The sequence below is a fragment of the Lynx canadensis genome, chromosome A1 (assembly GCF_007474595.2).
Source record: "Lynx canadensis isolate LIC74 chromosome A1, mLynCan4.pri.v2, whole genome shotgun sequence".
Lineage (NCBI taxonomy): Eukaryota > Metazoa > Chordata > Mammalia > Carnivora > Felidae > Lynx > Lynx canadensis.
Genome location: NC_044303.2, coordinates 70,247,600 through 70,272,829, shown reverse-complemented (window position 1 = coordinate 70,272,829; position 25,230 = coordinate 70,247,600). Strand labels below are relative to the sequence as shown.

Below are 25,230 nucleotides of genomic sequence, written 5' to 3'. Positions count from 1 at the left end.
TTTTTCTTTTTAACCTTGGCATTGTTCTTTTCCTTTTCCCTTTAATTAATTAATTAATTTGTTTATTTGTTTGTTCGTTTTCTTACAGAGAATAATCTCATGTCACTGACCTGGGCACCAGCCAGGTGCAAAACTATTGTTTCTGCTCCCATGATTGTCTCAAAATGTCATTTAATAATGGATGGGAAAAATTTTCTCGAGCTGCCCCTAGTCTTTAGAAAACAGCCAGCACATCTATCTCATAGGCCACTCCTCCCTCTGCTTTGCAATAAGTACCAGGGGTGTTTTCCAAGACTTAGTAGAAAATAGTTCTGTCAGATAGATGGTATTCCTGACACGTATGCTTCCAGAAACATTTACCTAAGAAGAACACTTGGTATTTTATCCTTATTTGATTTGCTTAGGGTGGTGTCTTTTCTAACTTCTGCAGGCAATCTGAAAGCATGAAGGCAAAGCATAAAAACAGATCATTTTCTTTCCTTTTCTTTTCAAATTTTTATTTAAATTCTAGTTAGTTAGGATACAGTACAATATTGGTTTCAGGAATAGAATTCAGTGATTCCTCACTTACATACAACACCCATTGCTCATCATAACAAGTGCCCTCCTTAGTACCCATCACCGGTCCAGCCCATCCCCCACCTACCTCCGCTCCAGCAACCCTCAGTTTGTTCTCTATACTTAAGAGTCTCTTACAGTTTGTTTGCCTCTTTTTTCTCTTTTCTCCCTTCCCATATGCTTGTCTATTTCTTAAGTTCCACAAATCATATGGTATTTGTCTTTCTCTGACTGACTTATTTCACCTAGCATAATACTCTCTAACTCTATGTCACTGCAAATGGCAGGATTTCATTCTTTTAGATGGGTGAATAATATTCCACTGGGTATATATGCCACATCTTCTTTATCCGTGCATCAGTTGATGGATACTGGGTTCTTTCCATTGTTTGGCTATTGTTGGTAATGCTGCTGTAACCATTGGGGTGCATGTACCCCTTTGAATCTGTATTTCTGTACCTTTGGGTAAATACCTAGTAGTGTGATTGCTGGATCGTATTTTTAACTTTTTGAGGAACTTCCATACTGTTTTCCAGAGTGACTGCACCAGTTTGCATTCCCATCAGCGGTGCAAGAGGGTTCCCTTTCTCCCCATGCTCGCCAACACCTGTTGTTCCTTGTGTTGTTAATTTCAGCCATTCTGACAGGTGTGAGGTGGTACCTCATCATGGTTTTGATTTGTATTTTCCTGATGATGAGTGATGTTGCGCATCTTTTCAAGAATATTTTCTTTCTTTCCTTCTTTTAAAAATTGTTAATGTTTATTTTTGAGAGAGAGAGCGTGAGCTGGGGAGGGGCATAGAGAGGGGGACAGAGGATCCAAAGCAGGCTCTGAGCTGTCAGCACAGAGCCCACTGTGGGGCTTCAACCCACGAACTGCAAGATCATGACCTGAGCTGAAGTCAGACACTCACCTGACTGAGCCACCTAAGTACCCCAAGAATATCTTCTTTTAAATGTACTTTATTATTATTTTTTTTTTGGTCTGGTGCAAAGGGTGTTTTTATTAAACCACAGAGGACCGTGGGCAGGAAAGGCTATCTAAATGTAAACTTTTTTAAGGCTGCCACATTGGGTAGGTTTTGGGTTTTGTTTGTTTTTGTTTTGTTTCATTTTGTTTTGTTTTTGTAATGCTTATTTTTTTTTTTTTTTGAGGGAGAGAGAGAGAGAAGCATGAGTGGGCAGGGGCAGAGAGAGAGAGAGGGGGCATAGCAGAGGATCTGAAGCAGGCTCAGCACTGATGCAGAGCTCGAACTCACAAGCCGTGAGATCATGACCTGAGCCAAAGTCAGATGCTTAACTGACTGAGCCTCTTCGGTGCCTCCACATTGGGTAGTTTAGGCAATAATATTATTAGGGTTTGTGCATGAGACTTACGCATATATGTTTATTTGTACCTTTATGTTCTTTGTACCCAAGTTTGACATTCTTCTCTCCATTTCTCTCCGGTTACACTGCACTGAAGCCAGGTGGGGCTATTGCCTTTCTCTGAAGCCATTGTGTACTTGCACTCCACCATGCTTTGCCCTCTGCCTAAATCATATCCCCATCTGCTTTTGTTTCTCCAAGGGACCTCTGTCCTCTTTCAAGTCCAGTCTGTAACTTATGTCCATGTTGGGAAGCTGGGCCAGGTTGTGTGGCTTCTCTGCTTGAGTCCCCTCTTCTTTTTAAGGGGGAGCCCTAACAGCCCTGCATCCTATAGCTATGGTGGGGAGTAAATGAAAATGCATGTCAGGGTGATGTCTGTCACTGAGAAGACTCATCTCTTAGCCTTCCTTCTCCACAATGTAGACACTCGCCTCCCCGTGGAGGTTTGCACACACTGTATGCATGTGTTTGTCATCATCTGTCTGCTTGAGCACAGGAGTCATGTCACATTAGTATTCTGTCTGTGGTGCCTAGTCTAGTGTGTGTCATATCACCATAAGCACTTGATAAATGCTTATTGAAATTTCTCCTAGACATAAATTCAGTGATTTTGTGTAAGCAAAAACATCTCAAATTTCTTTCAATCACAGACACATTTCTTTAAGTGACTCCAAAGCTTTTAGGGGCTATTTCCTTTTACAAAATGCATTTAGAAGATTAGACTCACCACCAACAGACCCACACATGCCAATATTGCCCGTTAATCCCTTTAATGGGTCAGTGCAGAAAATAGAGAAGGGAGGACCGGATTGCAGAGACACAGAGGTGAGGACACCAAGTCTGTTGGCCTGGGATGATTGCTGGTTTGTGATACTCCCCTTGCTTCTGGGAGTTGTCAAGTCAGCAGGATTGTATGGGCAGTGGGAAGAAAAACCTTTCCTTTGCCTAAGAGTAAGAGTTTGAGCCTCATTCCTACACTGATATGTAGACAAAAGCAGTTCCCAAATTCCAGATGCCCTATGTGTGTCTACTTTATACATTCATTTAATGCAGTTTTAGAATGGGCTTTCATGCTCAAGGTATTGTAAGTTGTGCATGGAATATATACATTTTTCAGCATTAAAAAAAAAAAACTAACCCCAGTCATAAGAGAATTCACTTTGTGTGATACACACACACACACACACACACACACACACACCCCATGACTTTGGAAATGCATATAAAAAAGGGCGGTAGAATTTTCATTGTCTGTAAGGTTTTGATGTCTATTGAGCCAGGTTCCATAAAAGCCCTGAAGTTTTGAAGTAAGTTTAAGACTATATTTAAAAAACCAAGTTGGTAGAAACAGCTTCCACAAAGCCCGTGTGCCATGTGCTGTGGAACTAAGCTCAGATCTGTGCTTTCTTGGAAATACATGGACATAATGCCTCTATAGAAATAGCAGCCAGAACTGAAAGCTTTCATCAGGGAAAAGAAACAAGTATAGTTAGACACAGAAGAATATAACACATTGTGCAAAGAGTTCCAGTGAGGATTGTTTAATTAAAACTTGTTGCTTAGAAATCCAGTTATCATAAGTTTATATGAGGATGATGGCAGAGTAATAGAAAAAGTGGTGAAGGGACATACTCACTTATCGGCAGACATAACCAGCAAGGGATGAAACAAAGCGCTCTTGGACACTTACATTTGGAAACATTCTTTGCAATAAGCAGGATATTTCTGATTCGAGGAAGCAGAAACAACTTCCTAGGTGTCTGTAAGATTTGTGGGATGCATGGTTCTGTGGTAAGGGGCAGTGTTGAGGTGTTTGAATGAAGAGGTGGAGCAAGGCACTGTATGTCAGGCGAATTTATAGCTGCACAGAAACCCATGGGTCTCGGGGTCGATATCCCTGAAGAGCTCTATGTAAAGTGGAGAGCGACTCCGACAGTATAGCATCGTGGGAGCATGCAACGTGTGGGAGGCCTGGTTGCAACAGCAACCAGGAGATGACTGTCGAAGGCACAGTCTTCTAGCTAGTAGGAAAGAATACTGTGGGGGTGCCCGGGTGGCTCAGCCGGTTAGGTGGCTGACTTCGGCTCAGGTCATGATCTCACGGCTCAAAGGGTTGTGAGTTCGAGCCCCATGTCGGGCTCTGTGCTGACAGCTCAGAGCCTGGAGCCTGCTTCCGATTCTGTGTCTCCCTCTCTCTCTCTGCCCCTCTCCTGCTTGCATTCTCTCTCTCTCTCTCTCTCAAAAATAAATATTAAAAAAAATTTAAAAGAAAAGCATATTATGTTTTTGCATAAATCACACAGTAGGCACAGGGACAAGATAGAGCGGTGATGCTGGGCTGTACCTAGACATCTTTTAGCCAGAAATCTTTAAAAAAATTTTTTTAAGTTTATTTATTTTGAGAGAGAGAGAGAAAGAGCAGGGGAGGGGCAGAGAGAGGGAGAGAGAGAAAGAATCCCAAGCAAGCCACACTGACAGCGCGTAGGGCTCAAACTCATGACCTGCAAGATCATAACCTGAGCTGAAATCAAGAGTCAGATGCTTAACTGACTGAGCCACCTAGGAGCCCCGGCCAGCAATTTTTTTAACTGAAAACAGAATGTGTGAAAAATTGTTGACTTGTCTTCCTGATAGTTATCTCTTTCAGGATTTCAAGGAATTGCCCATTTAAACTCTGATATAAACAAAAGACAAATGGAAAAGAGAGAAACCCTAGGAGAAAGCAATTCCGCACATTGGAGCTGGCAGTGGGCAAAGCTCAGAATGTGCTCAACATGGGCTGTTGTCATCAGGAAGCGAGGATTCAGGACTGTTAGGAAATCCTGACGCAAATGAACAGTACCCCAGGTTAGACTGACACGGTACACATAACAGTAACGTCTGAGGAATCTTCAAGACAGGAGCTAGGAACTTTTCAAAAACAGGAATAAAACCAAATGCAGAATCTGGAGGCCAGTGAGCTTTGATGGGTTTTTTTTTGGCAGTGTTTTAAAAGGCATTATTAAACAGGTGGCTTGTGAAGAACCACGAGGCAGCATTCTGTTTTCTTAGAAATAAGTCATGTCATGTCGAACTTGTCCTAACCACATTGCGGCTTTTCTTTTTTTAATTGGGTTGCTAAACTGGTGCCACAGAGGAATGTGAGACCTTTAACAGCGTATGTTCCAAGATGTCCTGTGAACAAGTCAGGGAAGTGTAGTGTGCATAAGTGGACAGGTGTTCCAGGAACAGCGGTGAATGGATTAGCATCAGTCTGGTGATGCACCTTTAGGGGTTTGAGAAGGAACCTGTTCTTGGCCACATTCTGTGCAGTATCATCATCCATGACTTTTTTGAGGACATAACATGCTGGCGAAGTGTCCTCATGACATCAGGCTATTAGGGATATTTCATACATTAGATGTCAGAACCTGGATTTGGAAGGGTTTTGATCAACTCGAAATGGCTCAGATGTAAAAAAGTGAAACTTCCGCAAGGCAAAAATCAAATCCCGTTCTGAGTTCCCAAACCATAATTGTATGAATATAGGAGAGGGATGTAGCATGAAAGTAAAGCCTATGGAAAAAGATTCCAGGATTGTAGGTGATTTAAATGTAATGTACATCACTAGGGTGGTGTGGCTACCACAAAATAATAGAATCTGACTACATCGGTAGAAGGGTGTATAGTTCAAAACCAGCTAACTCCTATGCCCCCACCTGGTCAGACCTTACTGGGCCTGATCTATGCAGTTTGGGCACCTTGACGTAAATGGAACATTGTTCTAGGGGAGACATGGCATTGGAGGAAGGTCCAAAAGGCCTGAAAATGGAGGCCTTCAGCATGGTGTGGTTGCCATTCATAGACGGTGGAAAGGTGTGCCACAAAGAATGTAACCAGGCCCCTTGGTGAGTGCAGGTTTCAGGGAGGTGAGATGAGGAAGCACAGTCTGGGTGTGAAAACCGCTATGCTGAGCTTCCTCGCAACTAGGGAGGGGTGACGCGGGAGCAGTCCTGTCAGGAACGTCACACAGGAGGTTCTTATACTGGGTTGAGTTACACCAAATACAAACACCAAACGTTTCATTCAGTACTTACTTTGTGTCCAGCATTTTACTAGATACTGGAGCCTAAGATGGAGTCTAGCTCTATTTTCATGATTGTAAATGAGCCAAGAATGTGTGGGTAAGGATGGAGTGGTTCACGAAAACTAACTGTAACACCTTGCTGATACTCTTAACTAGATTTGTGCAGTCCAGCACGGTAGCTACTGGCCATGGGTGACTATTGAGCAGGTGAAATACAGCCAAGTCCAAACTGAGATGAGCTGTAAGTGTAATACACATCTGCATTCGAACAATTAGAGTAACTTTTTACACTGATTACATATTAAAGTAATAATAGTTGGGATATATTGGGTTAAATCAAATGTATTCTTAAAACTAATTTTACCTGTTGTGTTTTTTTTTGTTTGTTTGTTTGTTTGTTTTTACTTTTTAAAATGTGGCTCCTAGGAGGTTTACTGTGTGGCTTACATTATATTTCTCTGGAAGTGCTGCTCCAGAATTTAGGTTTTAGAGCTAACCTGACTTAGACACGTGTGATTTTTCTTTTTTTCTGTTTACAGACCCGAGAAGATGGCTAAACTCCCGGTGATTTTGGGCAACCTAGACATTACAATTGATAATGTTTCCTCAGACTTTCCTAGTAAGTGTTAGTTCTTTGTAATAACCAGACAAAATTCTGTTTGGTTTTTACTTCAACTTGTTTATTGTTAATTTTCCAGATTATGTGAATTCATCATACATTCCCATGAAGCAATTTGAAACCTGTAGTAAAACTCCAATCACATTTGAAGTGGAAGAATTTGTGCCCTGCATACCAAAACACACTCAGCCTTACACCATCTACAACAACCACCTGTATGTTTATCCTAAGTACTTGAAATACGACAGTCAAAAGTCTTTTGCCAAGGTGAGCGCGGAGATGGAGGTTTCAGTTTTGAGATCAGTCTCTCTTGGCTTCTCATGTTCTTTTATATACACTTACATATTCTGGCTTCTTGCCTTATTTTCTTTTTCTTTTTTTCTTTAAATATTGCTACAGGCCAGAAATATTGCTATTTGCATTGAATTCAAAGATTCAGATGAGGAAGACTCTCAGCCTCTGAAGGTTTGTTTTGTTTTGTTTTGTTTTTAACATTTATTCATTTTTGAAAGGCAGAGAGAGACAGAGCGCGAATGGGGGAGGGGCCGAGAGAGAGGGAGACACAGAAACAGAAGCAGGCTCCAGGCTCTGAGCTGTCAGCACAGAGCCCGACGCGGGGCTTGAACTCACGGACCATGAGATCATGACCTGAGCCAAAGTCGGCCGCTTAACCAACTGAGCCACCCAGGCGCCCCTGAAGGTTTGTTTTTTATATATGTCCGCATTTTTCCATTTTAAAAGTGGACCTGAGTGGCAAATTGCACAACTAAAGGAATTTAGCACGTTATAGTTAGACGCAAACACGAAGATACGTGACATCATAATATATAACCAGATGTGTCAAACCTTACAGAATATGGAGTAAATGAGTTCTTGTTCCTCATTGACTGTTTCCGTTTTGTTACACTCTTTGGGGATGAAGGTTTCTTAGGCATGTTCAATTTGGTAAATACATTACGTCTGACTATGAGCCAGGGTGTGTGGGTGCTAAGAATTGTATTAGTAAGATTGATAATAGAAATAATAATAAGGATAGATTGATATTTGTTTAGTATTATAATATGGTAATAACAGTAGTAGAGTATTGGCGGTGTTTATTGAGTGCTTATTATGACCCAGACTCTGCTCAGAGAGCCTTAGAGTTATTAAACTCCTTTAATTCTCCCAACAGTAATTTTTAGATGAGACTAATGCATAAAATTTAAATAAAATTGTTTAGGGCTGTCCATTAGTGGCACCAGTGTTCAGTTCCAGGTGGTCTGGCTCCAGACCCCAAATTCTTTACTGTAACTATGTGAAAATGACTTTCCAAGAAAGGAAGGAGACAAAGGTGTAGAGAAGAATGTAATAGTTTTTGCCCTCAAGAAAAAAAAAAATCATGGTTTACTGAGAAATCTAGTCATGGAGAAAAAGCTCCTGGCACATAGAAGGTCCTGAAATGACTTTTTATCAAAACTGAATAATAATTAGTCTAAAAAATGCTAAGGGGACCCAGAGGAAGGAGTTAATCATTTCTTGATGGACACGTGGGAGTGTGGTGCACATAGAAGGGAAGGTCGTTCAGACAGAGGGATTGCATGAGCACAGGTGTGGAGGTGAGAAAGGGAGTTGTGGGCAAGCTGTTGTCTGGTTATAGCGTGGATGGGCGTGTGTGCTCAGGTGGGGGAGCTGGGAGAGGGGCTGAAGGAAGGGTTGGATCCAGGAGTAAGGGGACATAGGGGTCTCTTAGGCAGAAGAAATCCATCCATCAGAGGTGGTTATTTTAAGTTTATGCTGCAGGAAGGCCTCTTTACAACACATCTGAGTTTAATTTCTGACTCTGTTAATTAAATACTGGTGTTTTTCTTTGCTAACTCTTGCTTTAGTGCATTTACGGCAGGCCCGGTGGGCCAGTGTTCACAAGAAGCGCCTTTGCTGCGGTTTTACACCATCACCAAAACCCAGAATTTTATGATGAGGTAAGTGAGGAGGTTTTCAAGGGAAATCCCAGTTAACCAGTTTTAAAGAAAACTCCAAGTTGTTTGCTTAGTAAAGCAAAATTCAAGAGAAACTGCATACTACACTGCAATTACAGTGCTAGAACTAAATGTTGAAGTATTTATTTTACATCATCTGTTCTAATTACAAAAGTAACATTTATTCTGAACACTTGGGAAAAAGCAGATCATAGAAGAGGAAAAGTCAAAAAGCTCTCCTCTATTACTACCCCAATTAATATTCTGACATACTTTCTTTCAAATTCACACTTGTGTGGTTATGTTTGTTGGATCCGAGAGTCTTTTTTTCTGTATTGTTTCTTTATGTAGAATGATAATGTAGTTCATTAAAACTACTATATGAATCCTACTTAAAAAAAAAATTGTTAATGTTTAGTTTTGAGAGAGAGGTGGGGGCAGAAAGAGAGGGAGACACAGAATCCGTAGCAGGCTCCAGGCTCTGAGCTGTCAGCACAGAGCCCAACTCGGGCTCAAACTCATGAGCCGCGAGATCATGACCTGAGCCAAGTCTGATGCTTGACTGACTGAACCACCCAGGCGCCCCTGTATGAATCCTACTTTCAGATGTTCTATCCTGGTTTTTCATCATGCCTTGGCTGTGTTAGGTTAATGTAGGGGTTGATGTCACGTGTTTTCTAGTTCTTTCTAGAGTTGACATACCAACTCTCCCATTTCTGGTCAGTGAATGTCTTGGTCTGTTCAGGCTACAGCAGAACCACAGAATAGGTACATTGGAAACAGCAGGTATTTATTGCTCACAGTTCTGGAGGCTGAAGTCCTAGATCAGGGGGCCAGCATGGCCCAGTGAGGGCCATCTCTAGGTCACACACTTCTCAGTTGTACCCTCACATGGTGGAATGGGCAGGGAGGGCTCTGTTGGATCTCTTGTAAGAGCATCAGTCCCATTCATGAGGCCTCCACCCTCATGACTTAGTCACCCCCACAAGGCCATACATCCTAATACCGTTACCTTGGGGGTAATACGAATTTCAACATAAGAATTTGGGGGTGGGAGTGGGGACACACACATTCAGATCACAGCAGTGGATTATGGATCCATTTCTTCTTTGGCACAGTTTACGTTCTTTGATTTCTTCGACTGCAAATGTTAATGCTAGTTTGGAGACCAAATGCAGGTTTGTGCAATGGGTGACGTGTTGTGTGCCTGCTCTCATCAGGAATTCTTGTTGTTTTAAAATATAAGAGAGATTGTTATTTTGTCTTCCTTGCAGATTAAAATAGAACTGCCCACCCAGCTACACGAAAAGCACCACTTGTTGTTCACGTTTTTCCATGTCAGCTGCGATAATTCTAGTAAAGGGAGCACAAAGAAGAAGGATGTTGTTGAAACACAAGGTTTGGGGTCTCATCAATCCTTTCATTGTTTACAGGTTACATAGTAGGTTCTTAAATTTTATTTATTTTTTAAGTTTTATTTATTTATTTTGAGAGAGAGAGCATGTGTGTGCAAGTGGGGAAGGGGCACAGAGAGAGGGAGAAAGGGAGAATCTCAAGCAGGCTCTGCACTGCCAGTGCGGAGCCCGGTGAGGGGCTTGAATTCAAACCGTGAGATCGTGACCTGAGCCGAAGTCGGACACCTAACCAACTGAGCCACCCAGGTGCCCCTTAAATTTTATTTTGATTCTGAATTCTCATCCTTCTGTGGAGTTTTTAGATGATGTTTGTGAAGGTAGCATGCCTGGCTTGCATATGTAAGTTTTTATGAAAGATCATTTTAGAATTGTAATCCCAAAGAGGCCAAAGTACATTGTACACAGTGCTCGGCAGAGACTAGATTCAGGGCCTTAAAGATCAGGCCATTTCATAGCACTGACTTTCTTTCATATGTTTTCGAACAACCTGCAGTGAAATTTTTTGTGTTTTGTTTCAACAGTTGGATATTCCTGGCTTCCTCTGCTGAAGGATGGAAGGGTAGTGACTAGTGAGCAGCATGTTCCTGTCGCGGCCAATCTCCCCTCTGGCTATCTTGGCTACCAGGAGCTCGGAATGGGCAGGGTATAGGACTTTAAGACTGATTTATCCCTGTACCTTCAGAAAACATGAAAGATCGGCTAACGCGAGAATAACACAAGAACGCACACAGTATTTTTGCCGGTCCCAACATTTTGGTTTTAGTTATTCATTTCCAAGTAAACACAGGCCATTGGAAGGCAGTGCTATTAACGGCACAATCTAGAATTCTAGTTTGGGCATTTTATAAGTCCTGAACTAGCAGCGCCTCATCAGGGAAACAGAGACTTAGAGATACTGGATGAGGTAGAAGTTTTTCACTGCAAATCAGCCATGCTCAAATAAGGACGTGTTCTTGGAGTCACGCAAACTATTAGGAATTGTCTTTCCGTTTAGTGTCAATGTAGCAACTCGTGCCCACAGGGTAGCTGGTTCTGATACCTTTGCTGATCCATGGAAGCCTGAATTTTCTCCCATTTCTCCCATTGGTTAACTGATTTTGCAGTTTGTTTGGCCATCTTAAATTTTATAGATTTCAGTTTTATAACGCACTCAGGTAAGGTCTGCTTTATTTCATTTTGCAGGGCTTTTAATATTTCTCAGCATTGAAGTAGTACCAAATTTGGGTCCATGTTATGGACAAATGGTTAAAATATTCCAAAATCAGGAGAAATCCTATACCATTCAGTTATAATTCCTAATCTGACATAAGAAAAAATGGAGGAGTCAGAAATCTAAGCAAGCACACACAGAGTATTGACCCTTTACCCATGTAGGACTTCATACTGTCCCATTTGCTGGACAATCTTCTGCCATCACTGTCAGGATCCTAAAATCCAGTTTGGTTAAGTCATTGGTGAAATAGGATTCTTTCCCTCTCCAACAGATAGTAACTCATACAACTGCAACTAAAAGGTAACTTAGAAAATCCAGTAAGGAGAGCTTTGTACCTGGGGGAAGAGAGTGGGCAGAAATTAGTACTGCTTGCATTCTCGCAGTGAGCCAGCCATAGCTGTTGAGTCACTGACGCTGTTTGGGCCTGTGACACCTCACCAGTCCTCTCGGTGAACATGGTGTTTGAAGCCAAGACCACTCATCTGTTGGGATGTTTTTTTTCCCTTCCATATTTTCTAGCATTATGGTCCAGAAATTAAATGGGTAGATGGAAGCAAGCCACTGCTGAAAGTTTCAACTCATCTGGTTTCTACCGTGTACACTCAGGTACGGGCTATTCCATTAGCATTAGTTAGCAATGATTGCTCAGTGAACAAATTTGCATGATCTTTTCGGCAAAAAAACAAAAAAAAATCCTAATTGATACGTTATACGTACATATAAGGCGCTCATATGTACTGACATAAATGAATAGTACAAGTAACGTTTCTCAACTATTTCCTCTTTTGTTGGAGGTTCTTGGAAATCTTTTAAAAATTTTTATCTCTTTTGATGTTTTCATTTTTATATGATCAGTTTCTTAGTCTAAATAAAACATGCATGCTGTAAGAAGCAGGTACTCCTATTTCCACGACATTATGCTAATAGGCCTTCTTTCTTTCTCTTCTTTTTTTTCTCCCAGGATCAGCATTTACATAATTTTTTCCAATACTGTCAGAAAACCGAATCTGGAGCCCAGGCCTTAGGGAGTGAACTTGTAAAATACCTTAAGGTATCAGATGGCTTTCTTAGTAACCCCTTTTTAATGAGATTGGAGTAGGTTGGGTTTTCCTTTTGCTGGCGAGGGTCGTTCTTACCTCTCGGGAACCTTATAAGGATGCTCTTAGCTGGGTACTCTCACTTCTCTGTGGTTTTAGATGGTGGCAAGAAGCGGCCTCATAAATAGGACAACTCCAGAGTGCTGTACGTCAACTCTGCTGAAATTAAAATTAAGAATTTAATTAGAAAGAAAAGAAGACGAAAAAGAAAAGAAATAGGACAACTGCTCTGCCTTCATCTTTGTCCCACATGTACTGTTTTTAGGCCCAACCCAAAATACATTGTTCTCTGCCTACAAAATCACACACATACGCAGGCCCTGTCCTCTGAGTGCTCACTGGGTGCAGAGCACAGGGACAAGCACATAAGAAGGAGGGACTTCAGTCCTGCCATTAAGGCATTTCGAGCTCACTGTAGGAGATAACATAACCGTGGCGAATGTGTGCTGGGTGGGCATAAAACAAAACACAACAGAACAGAAAAGAGTGCGTGTGACCATCCTCAGTGTTGTGCAGGCTCCCTGTATCATGAAACAGTGATAGCAAGGTGGCGTTTCTCTAGGGGAGTTTTATCCAGAATGTGGTTCAAGGGGAACATTTTAAAAAAGGAGAGTAGTTCAAAGAGCACCCGAGGCGTGGGGACAAAATACCAGACATTTGAGAAATGGAATACGAGTTTGTTTGATTTCAGCAAGGAAAATGGAATGGGGACTTCTGAAGTCACTGCTTTGCCAAGTGTCCTTTCTGGTACCTCATGGAGAGCCGTGTGACTTTAAGAAGAGACTTTGTGTCAGTTTTCTATTGCTGCTGTAACAAATGCTACAGATTTGGTGGCTTCCAACAGCACAAATTTATTTTCTTACACCTCCATAGGCTGAGTTCCTTTCTGGAAACTCTGGGGGTGAATCTGTTTCCTTGCCCTTTCCCGGCTTCTGAAGGCTGTCCTCATTTCTTTGCTTGTAATCCCTTCCTCCATCTCAAAGCCAACTGTTTTACACCTCTGGCCATTCTTTCCTTAGGCACGTCTCCCCTGACCCTCCCCTTCTGCCTCCCTCTTCTGATTATGAAGACCTTTGTGTTGACTTCATGCCCACCTGGATAATCCAGAAGAGTCCCCCCATCTTATGGCCAGCCAATTAGCAGCCCGAATTCCCTTTTGCCCTGTAACATAGTCACAGGTTCTGGGAATTAGGATGTGAACATCTTTGTCCCTTATTCTGCCCGCCACAGGTTCCCATTGTTTTAGATATACTTCTTCCATCCTTCTTTGGAACTGGGTGGAAATTTGTTGGGGTGGTCTACTTTTAAGAAGATAACACAAGTGCCATTCCTTGTCTGTAGAGCTTGCATGCAATGGAAGGCCACGTGATGATCGCCTTCTTGCCCACCATCCTGAACCAGCTATTCCGCGTCCTCACCAGAGCGACCCAGGAGGAAGTTGCTGTCAACGTGACACGGTAAGAGAGGCGGAGAGGTGGATACCTTCTCCCCTTTCAGTCTGTCCTCATCTGGAGCACGGTCGTACATATCTGGGATGCTAGTATGTGTTGACCATTATAGTTAAGAAATTTCTTTTGATCCCATGTGTAGGGACCCCATCTAATTCCTCGTTTCCTTGTCTCCTGTGGTGCCAGTAGCATCATCATTGTTCTACTACTACTGTGTAATAATGAAATGTTTTCATTTTCACATTACTATTCATTGCTTTATTCATTCCTGTGGTGTGTAGGGTCATTATTCATGTGGTTGCCCAGTGCCATGAGGAAGGATTGGAGAGCCACTTGAGGTCATATGTTAAGGTATGTAAAATAAACTGTCCCAATCACTTAAATCTGTGGCTCTCCAATTTTCCTTCTAAGGACTCATTTAAAAAAAAAATCTAGGTATTTGGGGGTGCAACTTAATACTTCTGCTTTCTCTTCTATACCTAAAGCCAGTGCTTGTACCTGAACGAGATGAGGTCCAAAGAGGGGCAGCCATTCATTTATTTATTTAATTTTATTTTTTTCAACTACATTTCTCTTAATGGGTTTTGCAAATAATGGTGACGTGGAATTTCAAAGAATTTTAAGTCGCTCTAGGTAGGCCTTTGGTATAGCCTGTTGTTGTCATTTTTCTTCTTCCCAACTAAAATCTGCAGTAAAACTGCTTCTCCCGAGATGAGAAGGGTAGCTCTGTCCGCCATCAAATTAGATAACTATGTGGGACAGCAAGAGATGCCATGGGGCTGAGTGGCAGCAAGTTCTTTGTTTGTGTAACACAGTTCCGTAAACAAGCGGCAGTTACCCTTCTGAAAAGTTACACACACGTTCTGTTTAGTCTTAGACACCTCTGTAAATTATGGCTGTGGAATCAGTCCCCCAGGGTCAGGGGACACATTCCTCCAAGTCCTTGGGAGGTTGAGTCGTGGGCTGGAAGACCACTGACCTGAGCCAGGTGGTTCCCTAACTGATGGGTTCCCTGGGGGAACCCCTCCCACCTTCTGTTTCCACACCTTCCTCTCCCCGCTGCACTTGCACCTGGGTCCCTGACCGCCATCCCCCTGGGCCTCCCCTGCTTTCAGCCCACCTCCGATAACTGGGGCATTAAAGTATCTCTCCCTTTTCTTCAAAGTATGCGTACAAGGCTGAGCCGTACGTTGCTTCCGAATACAAGACAGTGCACGAAGAACTGACAAAAGCCATGACCACAATTCTCAAGCCTTCTGCCGACTTCCTCACCAGCAACAAACTACTTAAGGTATGTCGAGGGGCCAGGATGGCTCTGTGATATGGAAACTGATGAGAGAGAATCCAAAATGCCACAGCCAGGGGGTGCCTGGGTGGCTCAGTGGGTTAAGCGTCCGACTTCTGCTAGGGTCATGATCTCATTGTTCATGAGTTTGAGCCCTGAATCTAGCTCTCTGCTGTCAGCACTAAGCCCCCTTTGGATTCTCTGACCCTCCTCAGCTTGCTTTCTTGCAAAATGCCACAGCCGGATCAGTTCACCTTCCTGGTGTGCTTTTAGAGACCATCACCACCTCCTGAAAAGGGGTAAAGAGTTAGTTCTCGGGGACCAACTTTGCTGCGGATACTTGGGTTTCTGATGGAGCTGCAAAATATTACCATATTCAAAGTTCCATGGGCTCTTAAATTTTAAGAAGTCATTATATTCAAATGGGCGGAGGACACTGAGAGATTACAAAGGTGGCATCAGCAGGTGAGGCTCAGCAGAGAGGCGAGATCACAAATCTAATCCAGTGGTGCCTCTTACTGGCTTGTGCCGTGCTGAGCAGATGCACCCAGCTTCCTGGACACGCAAAAGCCAGAAAACAGCTGCCTGCCACTCACCCCTGGTCCCATAATAATTTACTTATCGAGAGGTTCAGCCCTGCTTTTGAGTTACACCTGTTTTGTGTCTGTAACATTGTCGGCCTAAGGGGGTAAACATCTTACCTACTAAGTTGTTGTTTTTCTTACCAGCATCCTTTTTTGTTTTCTTTCAGTATTCATGGTTTTTCTTTGACGTTTTGATAAAATCCATGGCTCAGCATTTGATAGAGAACTGCAAAGTTAAGGTATGTCCTTTTGTATCGGGCCTTGTGTGGCGGCTCTTAAGGGAGTCTTTTCATTGGGTTTGTGGCCAACGTTCATTAGCCCTTTCTGTGTGCCAGTTACAGTACTGTTCTAACGGCTTTCCAAGTGAGAAAGCGGTTTATTCCATGTGACAAAGCCATCAGGCTATAATAAAGTTCTACCCTTCATTTTGTAGATGAAGATACTGAGGGCAGAGCGAGTTCCTTGCCCAAGGTCACGCTGCCAGCGAATGGAGGGGGCCAGGTTTTGAGACCAGTCTGCCTCCAAAGCTCACTCTCCTGAAGCATGTGTTAAAAAGTCCAAAGTCTTTTCCTTTAAATAGCTCAGAAATCTTCAAGTCTGTTGAAATGAGAGTAATAGTTTATACATTTATTTTAAATGTAATTACCCAGTCTTGAACATTATAGACCTTTCTCAGGGACTAAGCTGAGCATGTCAGATGCATGTCCTCTAAGCAATGAATGGACTCTGAGATAACTCAGTCTCCCCCGACCAGCCCTTCTCGCTGAGGTGCCTGGGTGTGTGTGACACTCTGGGTCCCTACGTGTCCTCTCTGGACTGATGCCTGTCAGGGTGTGACCGGCTGTTTCTGGCTGTCTGAGGCTCACTGTAGATACATTTTTGTAAGATTCTAATAGGCAAACGCAGTGGCCAAGTCACCGAGTCCCTTTTGAGATGTGCATCCTCTTGGAGTTGCCATAACGACTCCAAATTCTCTCTGCATCGCAATTATGCAGAAGCAGGGCATTGAGCCCATTGAGCCCCATGGAGAGCAGGAGGCCCTGGGGCAGGGAGCTGGTGCCCAGCTTTCTCTCACAGTGAATGAGGGGAGGAGAGGGGAACCACAGGGAGGGAGGGTGAAGTTCTAGGCCACCTGGACCAGGGATCTGGACTCTCAGAGAAAGCCTGGGGAAAGGCTGCTGGATTTTGTCAGGCAGAAGGTTGGCGGCTCAGCACCGAGAGCCACACTTTCCTCTAGTGGAGCAGGCACTAGTGCCTGACCAGGTGGTTTCCTTTTTATTTTTCCCTTTTAATTCCGGTTTTAGTGCCCAGGGAAATGCCAGATGGAAGTGGGCCCTGCTTTCCACAGAGTAATGCACAACTAAATCATGCCAGAATACCCTGCCAAATAAAAACCTAGCAGATTGTCTGCTTGGCAGTATGCAGCTCAGTGTGTGTGCACGCACACACATGCACACACACATTCATGAATGCACACACATGCACTTTTGCATGCATACACACACACGCACACATGCATGCATGAATGCACACCCATGCAATTATGCATGCATGCACACACACATGCGTGCATACACGCACACATATGCATGCATGTGCATGCACACATGCACGCACTCATACACACATTCATGAATGCACACACATGCACTTATGCATGTATGTACGCACGCACACACATGCATGCACATGCTCACATATGCATGCATGTGCACACACATACACATTCATGAATGCACACACATGCACTTTTGCATGCATGCATGCACACACGCACACACGCACACACACACTTACACATGTGTGCGTGCACTCACATATGCACGCATGTACATGCACGAGTGTGCACACGCTTACACATACATGCACACACGTGCATACACACACATGCACACACATGGGCCATTTGGATATAGTACTTTTCTGTTAAAAATGTTGTCATATGCAGGATAGGTTGTTGGCCTGTCTTAGTTTGCGTGGGCTTCCATAGCAAGTACCACAGCCTGGGTGGCTTTAACAATAGAAGTTTATTTCTGCACACTTCCAGAGGCTGGAAATCTGACATCAAGTGCACGTCTCCTCTTCTTGTAAAGACATCAGTCTTGTTGGTTAAGGCCCACTTTAATGACCTTATAGTAACTTAATTACCTCTTTAAAGACCCTATCTCCAAATACGGTCAAATTCTAAAAAATTGTGGGTTAGGATTTCAACATACGAATTTTGTTGTTGTTGTTGTTTTTAGAGAGAAAGAGTGGAGGAAGGGCAGAAAGACAGAGAGACAGAGAGAGAGAGAGAGAGAGAGAGAGAGAGAGAGAATCTTAAGCAGGCTCCATGCTCAGCACAGAATTGGGCACGGGGCTTTGTCTCATGACCTGAGCCAAAATCAAGAGTCGGATGCTTAACTGACTGAGCTACCCAGGTACCCCAACATACAAATTTTAGGGACACAATTCAGTCTATAACAAGGCCCCACTAGATTTTTCATTATTTTTGGTTTCAAATAAATGTAATCACTTCAGAAAGATTGGTGGCTTGATTATATTTAAAAATAGAACTGATTTGTTCAGAAACTATTCATTGAGAGCCCTTATTTATATGGAGGCTCACAGGTTACAAAGTTAAATGTGGCGTGGTTTGTGCCCTCACAAAGTTTAGGTGGGAAAGTGCCCGAATGGACTACAGGAGCGATTGACAAAGAGGTGATGTACACTTCTGAAACACCCACAGAAGCATAAGTACCCAATAACATCTCTTTCCAAGAACTGTAATAGAAAATTAATAGAGTAATTAAATGGCATGTGGTTTTTTCTCAAGGTGCCAAATTAAACCATAGAATCTCAGGGATGGTAGGCGCCTGAAAGCTGCCTCCTGGTCCAGCTCCTTCCATATGTCCCAGAGGTCGAGGTGGAGTATAGACCTGTGAGGTGCCCTGCCCAGGGTCACACAGCTGAGCAGAGCCAAGAACTCGTGCTTGAGTCAGAATCATCCTCTCCCAGATGTTCTGCTGTTTCCAGCCTTATAAACTGATTCTTCCAGCAACTCTGGGAAACAGTTTGTTTTTGGAACTCTTTAGAACAGACTGCTCAAATGCTACCATGCACAACCTTTTCTGTAAGTTAATTATATCTTGGTCCTAAAACAGTATTCAGAGAGTTTTTAGAAGTAGTTTGTTTAAAACTTGTTATCCAGCATAAAAAGAAACACTGGTATCCAAAAGGAGAAAGTTTAACCATAAGATAATTTACTATAAAAAGAGATTCAAAATACCTGCTTGCCACTTTGGAGAGTTTAACATTTCACTTTTCCTCTGACTTCTTCTGTGTCACCTGATCCATGCTGTTCCTTCCCTGAGTCACACGTTATTGATCTAGGGACTTCTCACATATTTTGAAGGCTTTATTCATTTTGCTTCGTATCTTAGGAGTAATGAGTTTTATGTGTTTGAATTAGTTATTTTCATGTTCATCTTTATTTATATCTTAAGAGTTGTATGCCCTAGTCCCTGATCCCAGTGTTCTGTTTAGGGAACAAGTTCATATTCACCGGGCCTGTGCCATTTGTGATTTCCAAAATCATAATCAAATTCCCTCAGAGTTTTTATACTTTTAGACTGATGATTATTAGTATAATCCAATGTGTTTATAATCCTGACCCTAATTTTTTTTGCCCCCATGGGTGAGTCTTTCTTAAAATGCCATGACCAGGCACGCATTTGTCTAGTAGGGGTACATGGGCCACAGATTCATGTAAGAGCCAGGTAATGCTTTCGCTGGAGCTGAAAGTGCCCTACCCAAAGAATATTTAGCATCAATCAGCATTTGGAGGCATAGTCTATGTTGAGCTGCAGCCTTCAGTGTGCACTCTTGATGTTAACGGGGTCCTTCCATCTGGTGCATATTTGATGCTGGTAGGCTTGCTTCTAATGCTGCATTCTTGCTGAAGATGGAGGTGGCCCCGTGTGCCCACCTCCCTATCCCAGCCAGTGTCCGTAGGTGACACGTGCTTGGAATTGACAATTAGCAGTTTTCAAGGAGAATATAAAACAGACCTCATCAAGGCCCACTAAGGAGTTCCCAGCTCTGAACCCCACTCTGCCTCTGTGCTCGACACATTTTAGGTGATTTCTTTTCTATCACTTATATTTAGCAGCTATAATTTCAGCAGACTCTTTTTGAATTTCCTCTCCTCCCACATTGAATCAAGCCAAATTGCTAGCATTCCACAGGTGTACCTCAAAGAAGTTGGAAAATGTGGCATAGGATAGGATGAGTATATCACCTTAGTTAGGTGTTTAGCCTTCAGCCAGTTTTTTTCTGGCCTAATTGAGCAAGGAAAGAGTGTTTACTTGGAAAGTAGGCAAAGAATGGGATGGTTCCTGTTTTAGATGGGCTGCCTGGACTTCCCCTCAACTGTATTTGTAAACACTGTGAACACATGACGGCAGAATGTACAGAATGTCAGTATCCATACTTATGTACATGAGCGCGTGTTTGGAATAGTTGTCTGCTGCGTGCAGAGCACTGAGGAGGTCTGCAGGTGGTGTAGATGGTGCATCGTCAGCCTTGAAGTTGATGTACTCCTGGGAGAAAGAAGACATTCAGCCGGGAACTGTTAGAGCACAGGGAAGAAGGTGTATGTGTGAGCTCCAAGATGCTAGATCACTGTAGAGATAGAGGCTTCTCCTGGGCCTATAAGGATGCCACATTTAGGGAGAAGAGAATGAGCATGAGGCAGGAGAAAGAGCTGATGCCCAGGTAAGGCCAGGAAAACGAAGTTTATTAGCTAATAGTCTTTTTTAGTACATCTCATTGAGCCATAATGTAGCCTGTAGAAAAGAGTTCTCTAACCCCTAAGAAGTAGACGAACACAGTAAGGAGAAGAGAACCAAACATTTGAATACCGGTGTGACCCCCTTGTACATGAAGCAGTGATTTGGGCGGCAGCCACTGTTGGAGCCCAGACAGGACATGTGGGACGCGGTGGATCCCGTCACTGGTGTCTGCAGATGTGGCTGCTAGCGGTGGGGCTCACAGGGTCCTTCGCAGCACGGCCGAATGTGGCTCATCAAGAAGATCCCACTCAGGCTGGGGGCTGGGTGGCAGGAGCTGAGCAGCCAACAGGATGGCACAGAGGTGTCGGGCCCACAGCAGGGTTGGGGGGCACAGGACACAGCATGTCTGCCGGAGGAGGCTGATCTGGTGTGGACAGCTCCTGGGCAGGCAGACCCCACACTGGCAGCAGGTGTCAGAGGAGCAGATGGGGGGTGGCTGGGCCGCTGGGGATGCTGCAGCAGCGCTGAGAGGAGATCCCACAGCAGGACGAGGTCAGGAGTTGGGGTTTTGTTTGGTCTAGAAGTCTCTTAGTGTCTCAGCGTCCTCTCGTCCAAGCTGGCGCTTGAATACCCACCACCCTGGACAGCAGCCCATTATCCTAGATCATTTTCTTCCATTTCAGTGTAGAGTAATCTCTGTAAAAACATCTAATTGCTTTGGTCTTTATCACCTGTTGATGTGTCTTTCCTCACTGTTTTGTTGGCAAATTAGGACTCTTGACAATAGCTGTTTGTCACTGCAAGGAGAGCTCCATTTCAGTCTGCAGAGGCACTGAGTTGACCTCTTATCACCGAGCAGCATTGTTGGTTGGTTGGTATGTTAATCATCCACCATTCATCACCACATTTTCTTTCTTTTTCATAAAAACCTCTTATTGTAGAAATTTTTAAGTAAACATAAAAAGGGAAGGGAATAGTTTGCTGAATCTCATTTCTGAAGCTGTCACTCCCCTTCAACAGTTATATATCCACTTCCACACTTTTTTTAGAGTATTTTAAAAGCAATTACCAAATATTTTATCATTTATTTTTTTAAGATTATTTATTTATTTTTGAGAGAGAATGAGCAGGGAAGGGACACGGAGAGAGAGAGAGAGAGAGAGAGAGAGAGAGAGAGAGAGAGAGAGAAAGAGAAAGAGAGAGAAAACCCCAAGCAGGCTCCAGGCTGTCAGCGAGCAGCCCCACCTGGGGCTCGATCCCACGAACCATGAGATCATGACCTGAACCGAAATCAAGAGTCAGACCAACTGAGCCACCCAGTTGCCCCTATTTTATCATTTCATCTGTAAAAACTTGAATGTGTTATCTCTAACTGATGAAGCCTTCAAAAAAGATGTAAGCAGTGTACCATTATGACACTCAACAAAGTTAGCGACATTTCTTCATTATCATCTGACACCCTGTCTGTATTCACTTTTCCCCAGGTGTCTCTGAAATGTCATTTTACAGTTGGCTGGTCTGAGTCAGGATCTAAACATAGTCTGCACATTGCATGTGGTTGATATGTCTCTGAAGTCTCCTGGATTTTCAAACTGTTCCTTGTCATTTGTTTGCTTTTTAATGCAGTGTTTTTGTTGAAGAAAGTGGGCCATTTGTCCTGCAGAATTTCCCACACTATAACCTCGCAGTGTTATGTGACATGGGCCTTTGTCCCCTGTGGTTCCTGTAAACTTGTAGTGATGTTGAGGCTCAATTCAATTTAGGTTCGATTTGCTCTTTAGCAAGGATACTTCATAATTGGTGCTACTGCATCGTATCGGGGGGCATTCAGTGTCTGGTTGTCCCATTCTGAGTTTTGATAACAGTGACTAATAGGTTAAGAGGTGCCCATACATTATTGAGTTCCCTGTCCACTTTTAATGGTTTAAGCAGCCATTGACTGAGACCCGTTATGAAGGCCTCAGCGATCTCTTGAGAGACCTTTTTTCAGGAGTAGGCAGCTTGGGTGTCAGGCAGTCAGGCCTGGTGGCTCGAGTTGGCCTGGCTTGGAGTCCAGGAAGCTGATCATTTACTGAGGCTGACACCTCAGGATATAGAGTTATTGGCTGTACATATGGAACAAAATCCCTTTGGAATTTCTAATTTTACTGTTCTGTTTTGGAAGGAAAGTAAACTTTAAATACTTACTATTATTACTTGATCCTTCCCTCACTGGATTCTTGAGTTTAAAGAAGTTTACAAAGATTGTCTTATTATTGGTTTGAGAATTAAGATTATTATAAAGCTATTGATATTTCAAAATTCACAATAGATTCTGGGATTTAATGCATAAAATAATGCATGCTTTCATGTCAGAAATACCTAGATTTCTAGTTTTAGAAAATACTGTTTCTTTGGTTTGGCTGCTGCAGAAAACCACAAAATAATGGCTTAAGTAAGACAAAAGTTTCATTTTTCTCTTTTGGAAATTTATTAGCCAGTAGGCAGCTCTGAGAGTGGGGGAGATTGTCCCCCCAAGGTCGTTCAGGGACTCAAGCTCCTGTCCAATTATCCAGCCCAGGTGTTAACCTCATCTGCATGGTTGAAGCGCTGGCCCTCATTCCAGACAGTGGTAAAGAAGACTTGGAAGGCAAGCAACCCCTTTTATGGACATGGCTGAGAAAGCACACAGTCTTTATCTTACAGCCCATTGGCCAGAACTCAGTCACATGGCCCTTCTCTGGCCTCAAGTTAGGCTGGGAAATGTAGTCGCTAGCTGGGCAGCAGCATGCTGGAGGGGTTCCTCCATTAAGAGGGAGAAGGAAAGGAGGGATACTGGAGTTCAGGTAGTACTTACTGAGTCTCTCTAAGCTTTAGTTTTCTCATTTGTAAAATGGGGATGAAAATACACCCCAGTTGTGACTTTTAGAATCGCACGCATGAGTGGATAAATGTCATGGAATATCTAATTCAGTCCCTTCACATTTCAGGCTCTTGGTAAATTGTTCCATTTATTGGGCACGTGGGTGGGGAACCAAAGCATCAAAGAGCAGAAAGAACACAGGCCTTGGACTCATGGTAGATCTGGGTTTGAATCTTTGTTACTTGTCAGTTGTGTGACTAAAGACTCATTTACCTGGCTTCTCTAACCATCTGTAAAATGAGGGTTAAAACTTACAAGAATTGAATGAAAAAGCACATAAAAATATGTACTAGCGTGATGCCTGATGGGTAGAAGGTACACAGTCCGTGATAGGTAGTTGCTGAGATCTGAGTATAATTTTGTAGGTAAGCATTCCTGATGGGGAAGAACTGTTATGTAAAGTTAACTTGAAGAGGACTGTTTCTTTTTCTTTTTCAATATTTATTTATTATTTTGAGAGAGTGAGAGAGAATTCATGAGTGTGCACACAAGCAGGGGAAGGGCAGAGAGAGGGGGAGAGAGAGAATCTCAAGCAGGCTCCTCACTGTCAGTACAGAGCCTGACTTGGAGCTTGATCTCTCGAATCATGAGATCATGACCTAAGCAGAAATCAAGGGTCAGATGCTTAACAGACTGAGCCACCCAGGTGCCCCTGAAAAGGACTGTTTCTAAGCAGAGTCAGCTGGTGACATACAGTCTCTGATCTGTTTATTTTCAGTTTGAATACTTGAAGCTTAAACCTGAGCCATTACTTTCTAAAGAGATCTCTGAGAGGTATAGGTATTCGAGCCACCAAAAGTGCTCAGTAAAAACGCAGCTCTGATGAGAATTTCTGGGAGTAGAGGCACATCTCCACATTTTTAGAAGTACCTCCAAGGGGATCTTCATCACCCCAAAGTTTAGGATCTCCAGTCTAATCCACAGCGCTTTATGAAGTATTAGAATACCTGTATACAGTATTTTGAGAGAAGAAAGAATAATTTCTCTTATCTAATTTTAGATAAAGAAGATTTGAGCTCTGGGTTTTTTAAAATGGACTCAGGAATGAGATTTTTTTTCCCCAGAGGGTTGCAACTTTAGAAATAATTAGTGTTTGCTCTAAATTCTTTTTAGTTATTGCGAAACCAGAGGTTCCCCGCATCTTATCACCATGCTGTGGAAACTGTTGTGAATATGCTGACGCCACACATCACTCAGAAGTTTCGAGATAACCCAGAGGCATCTAAACATGCAAACCACAGTCTTGCTGTGTTCATCAAGGTGAGGGCAGAAGGGCACAGGGCGTCAAGTGGCTAAAATGTTCATTCTAGTAGTGACCAATATATGGTAGGTGCTCAGTAGATGTCAGTGGTATGTTTTTATGCTAAAGGATAAACTTATTAACGGTAAATGTTGTTTTCAACCCAACTTTTTTTTTTTTTTTTTTTTTTTTTTTTTTTTTTTTTTAGAGAGAGTAACAGAGAGCAAGCAGGGGAGGGGCAGAGAGAGAGGGAGAGAGAGAGAATCCTAAGCAGGCTCCATGCTCAGCACAGAGCCCAGCTTGGGGCTCCTATCTCATGACCTGAGCTGAAATCAAGATTCAGATACTCAACCCACTGAGCTACCCAGGCGCCCCTCAACCCAACTTAAAAAAAAAAAAAAAAGTTGGTGCCTAAATACTTACCTTTCTGGGATGTTTTCTCCACAGAGATGTTTCACCTTCATGGACAGGGGCTTCGTCTTTAAACAGATCAACAACTACATCAGCTGCTTTGCTCCTGGAGACCCGAAGGTAGCTTGTGTGTTACAGGCTGCTCTTACAGACATCCAGAAACCCACCTGTTTCTCTGGGCTCACATGACAATTTTCTTTCAGTCCCGCCAGAGGCACTATTGTCCCCTCTTTTGGAGTTACTATCTAGTACTAACTAGTACTGGTATTAATGTGTGGGGTATTAGGAATACAGTAA

The 25,230-nt window shown here is 43.0% G+C and overlaps 1 protein-coding gene across 18 annotated transcripts in view; it reads left to right on the top strand.

The window, feature by feature from the left end:
- Positions 1–25,230, top strand: part of DOCK9 (dedicator of cytokinesis 9) — a 295,408-nt gene that overhangs the window by 193,590 nt on the left and 76,588 nt on the right. For all 18 annotated transcript variants that reach the window (XM_032592386.1, XM_030313287.1, XM_032592393.1 and 15 more), the window contains exons 16-29: positions 6,532–6,611; positions 6,691–6,878; positions 7,011–7,076; positions 8,477–8,569; positions 9,841–9,964; positions 10,503–10,624; positions 11,714–11,800; positions 12,156–12,245; positions 13,633–13,748; positions 14,021–14,090; positions 14,905–15,030; positions 15,776–15,847; positions 24,396–24,542; positions 24,970–25,053. In XM_032592386.1, the coding sequence (XP_032448277.1) occupies positions 6,532–6,611; positions 6,691–6,878; positions 7,011–7,076; positions 8,477–8,569; positions 9,841–9,964; positions 10,503–10,624; positions 11,714–11,800; positions 12,156–12,245; positions 13,633–13,748; positions 14,021–14,090; positions 14,905–15,030; positions 15,776–15,847; positions 24,396–24,542; positions 24,970–25,053 (1,465 nt within the window). The remainder of the gene's footprint in view (positions 1–6,531; positions 6,612–6,690; positions 6,879–7,010; positions 7,077–8,476; positions 8,570–9,840; positions 9,965–10,502; positions 10,625–11,713; positions 11,801–12,155; positions 12,246–13,632; positions 13,749–14,020; positions 14,091–14,904; positions 15,031–15,775; positions 15,848–24,395; positions 24,543–24,969; positions 25,054–25,230) is intronic.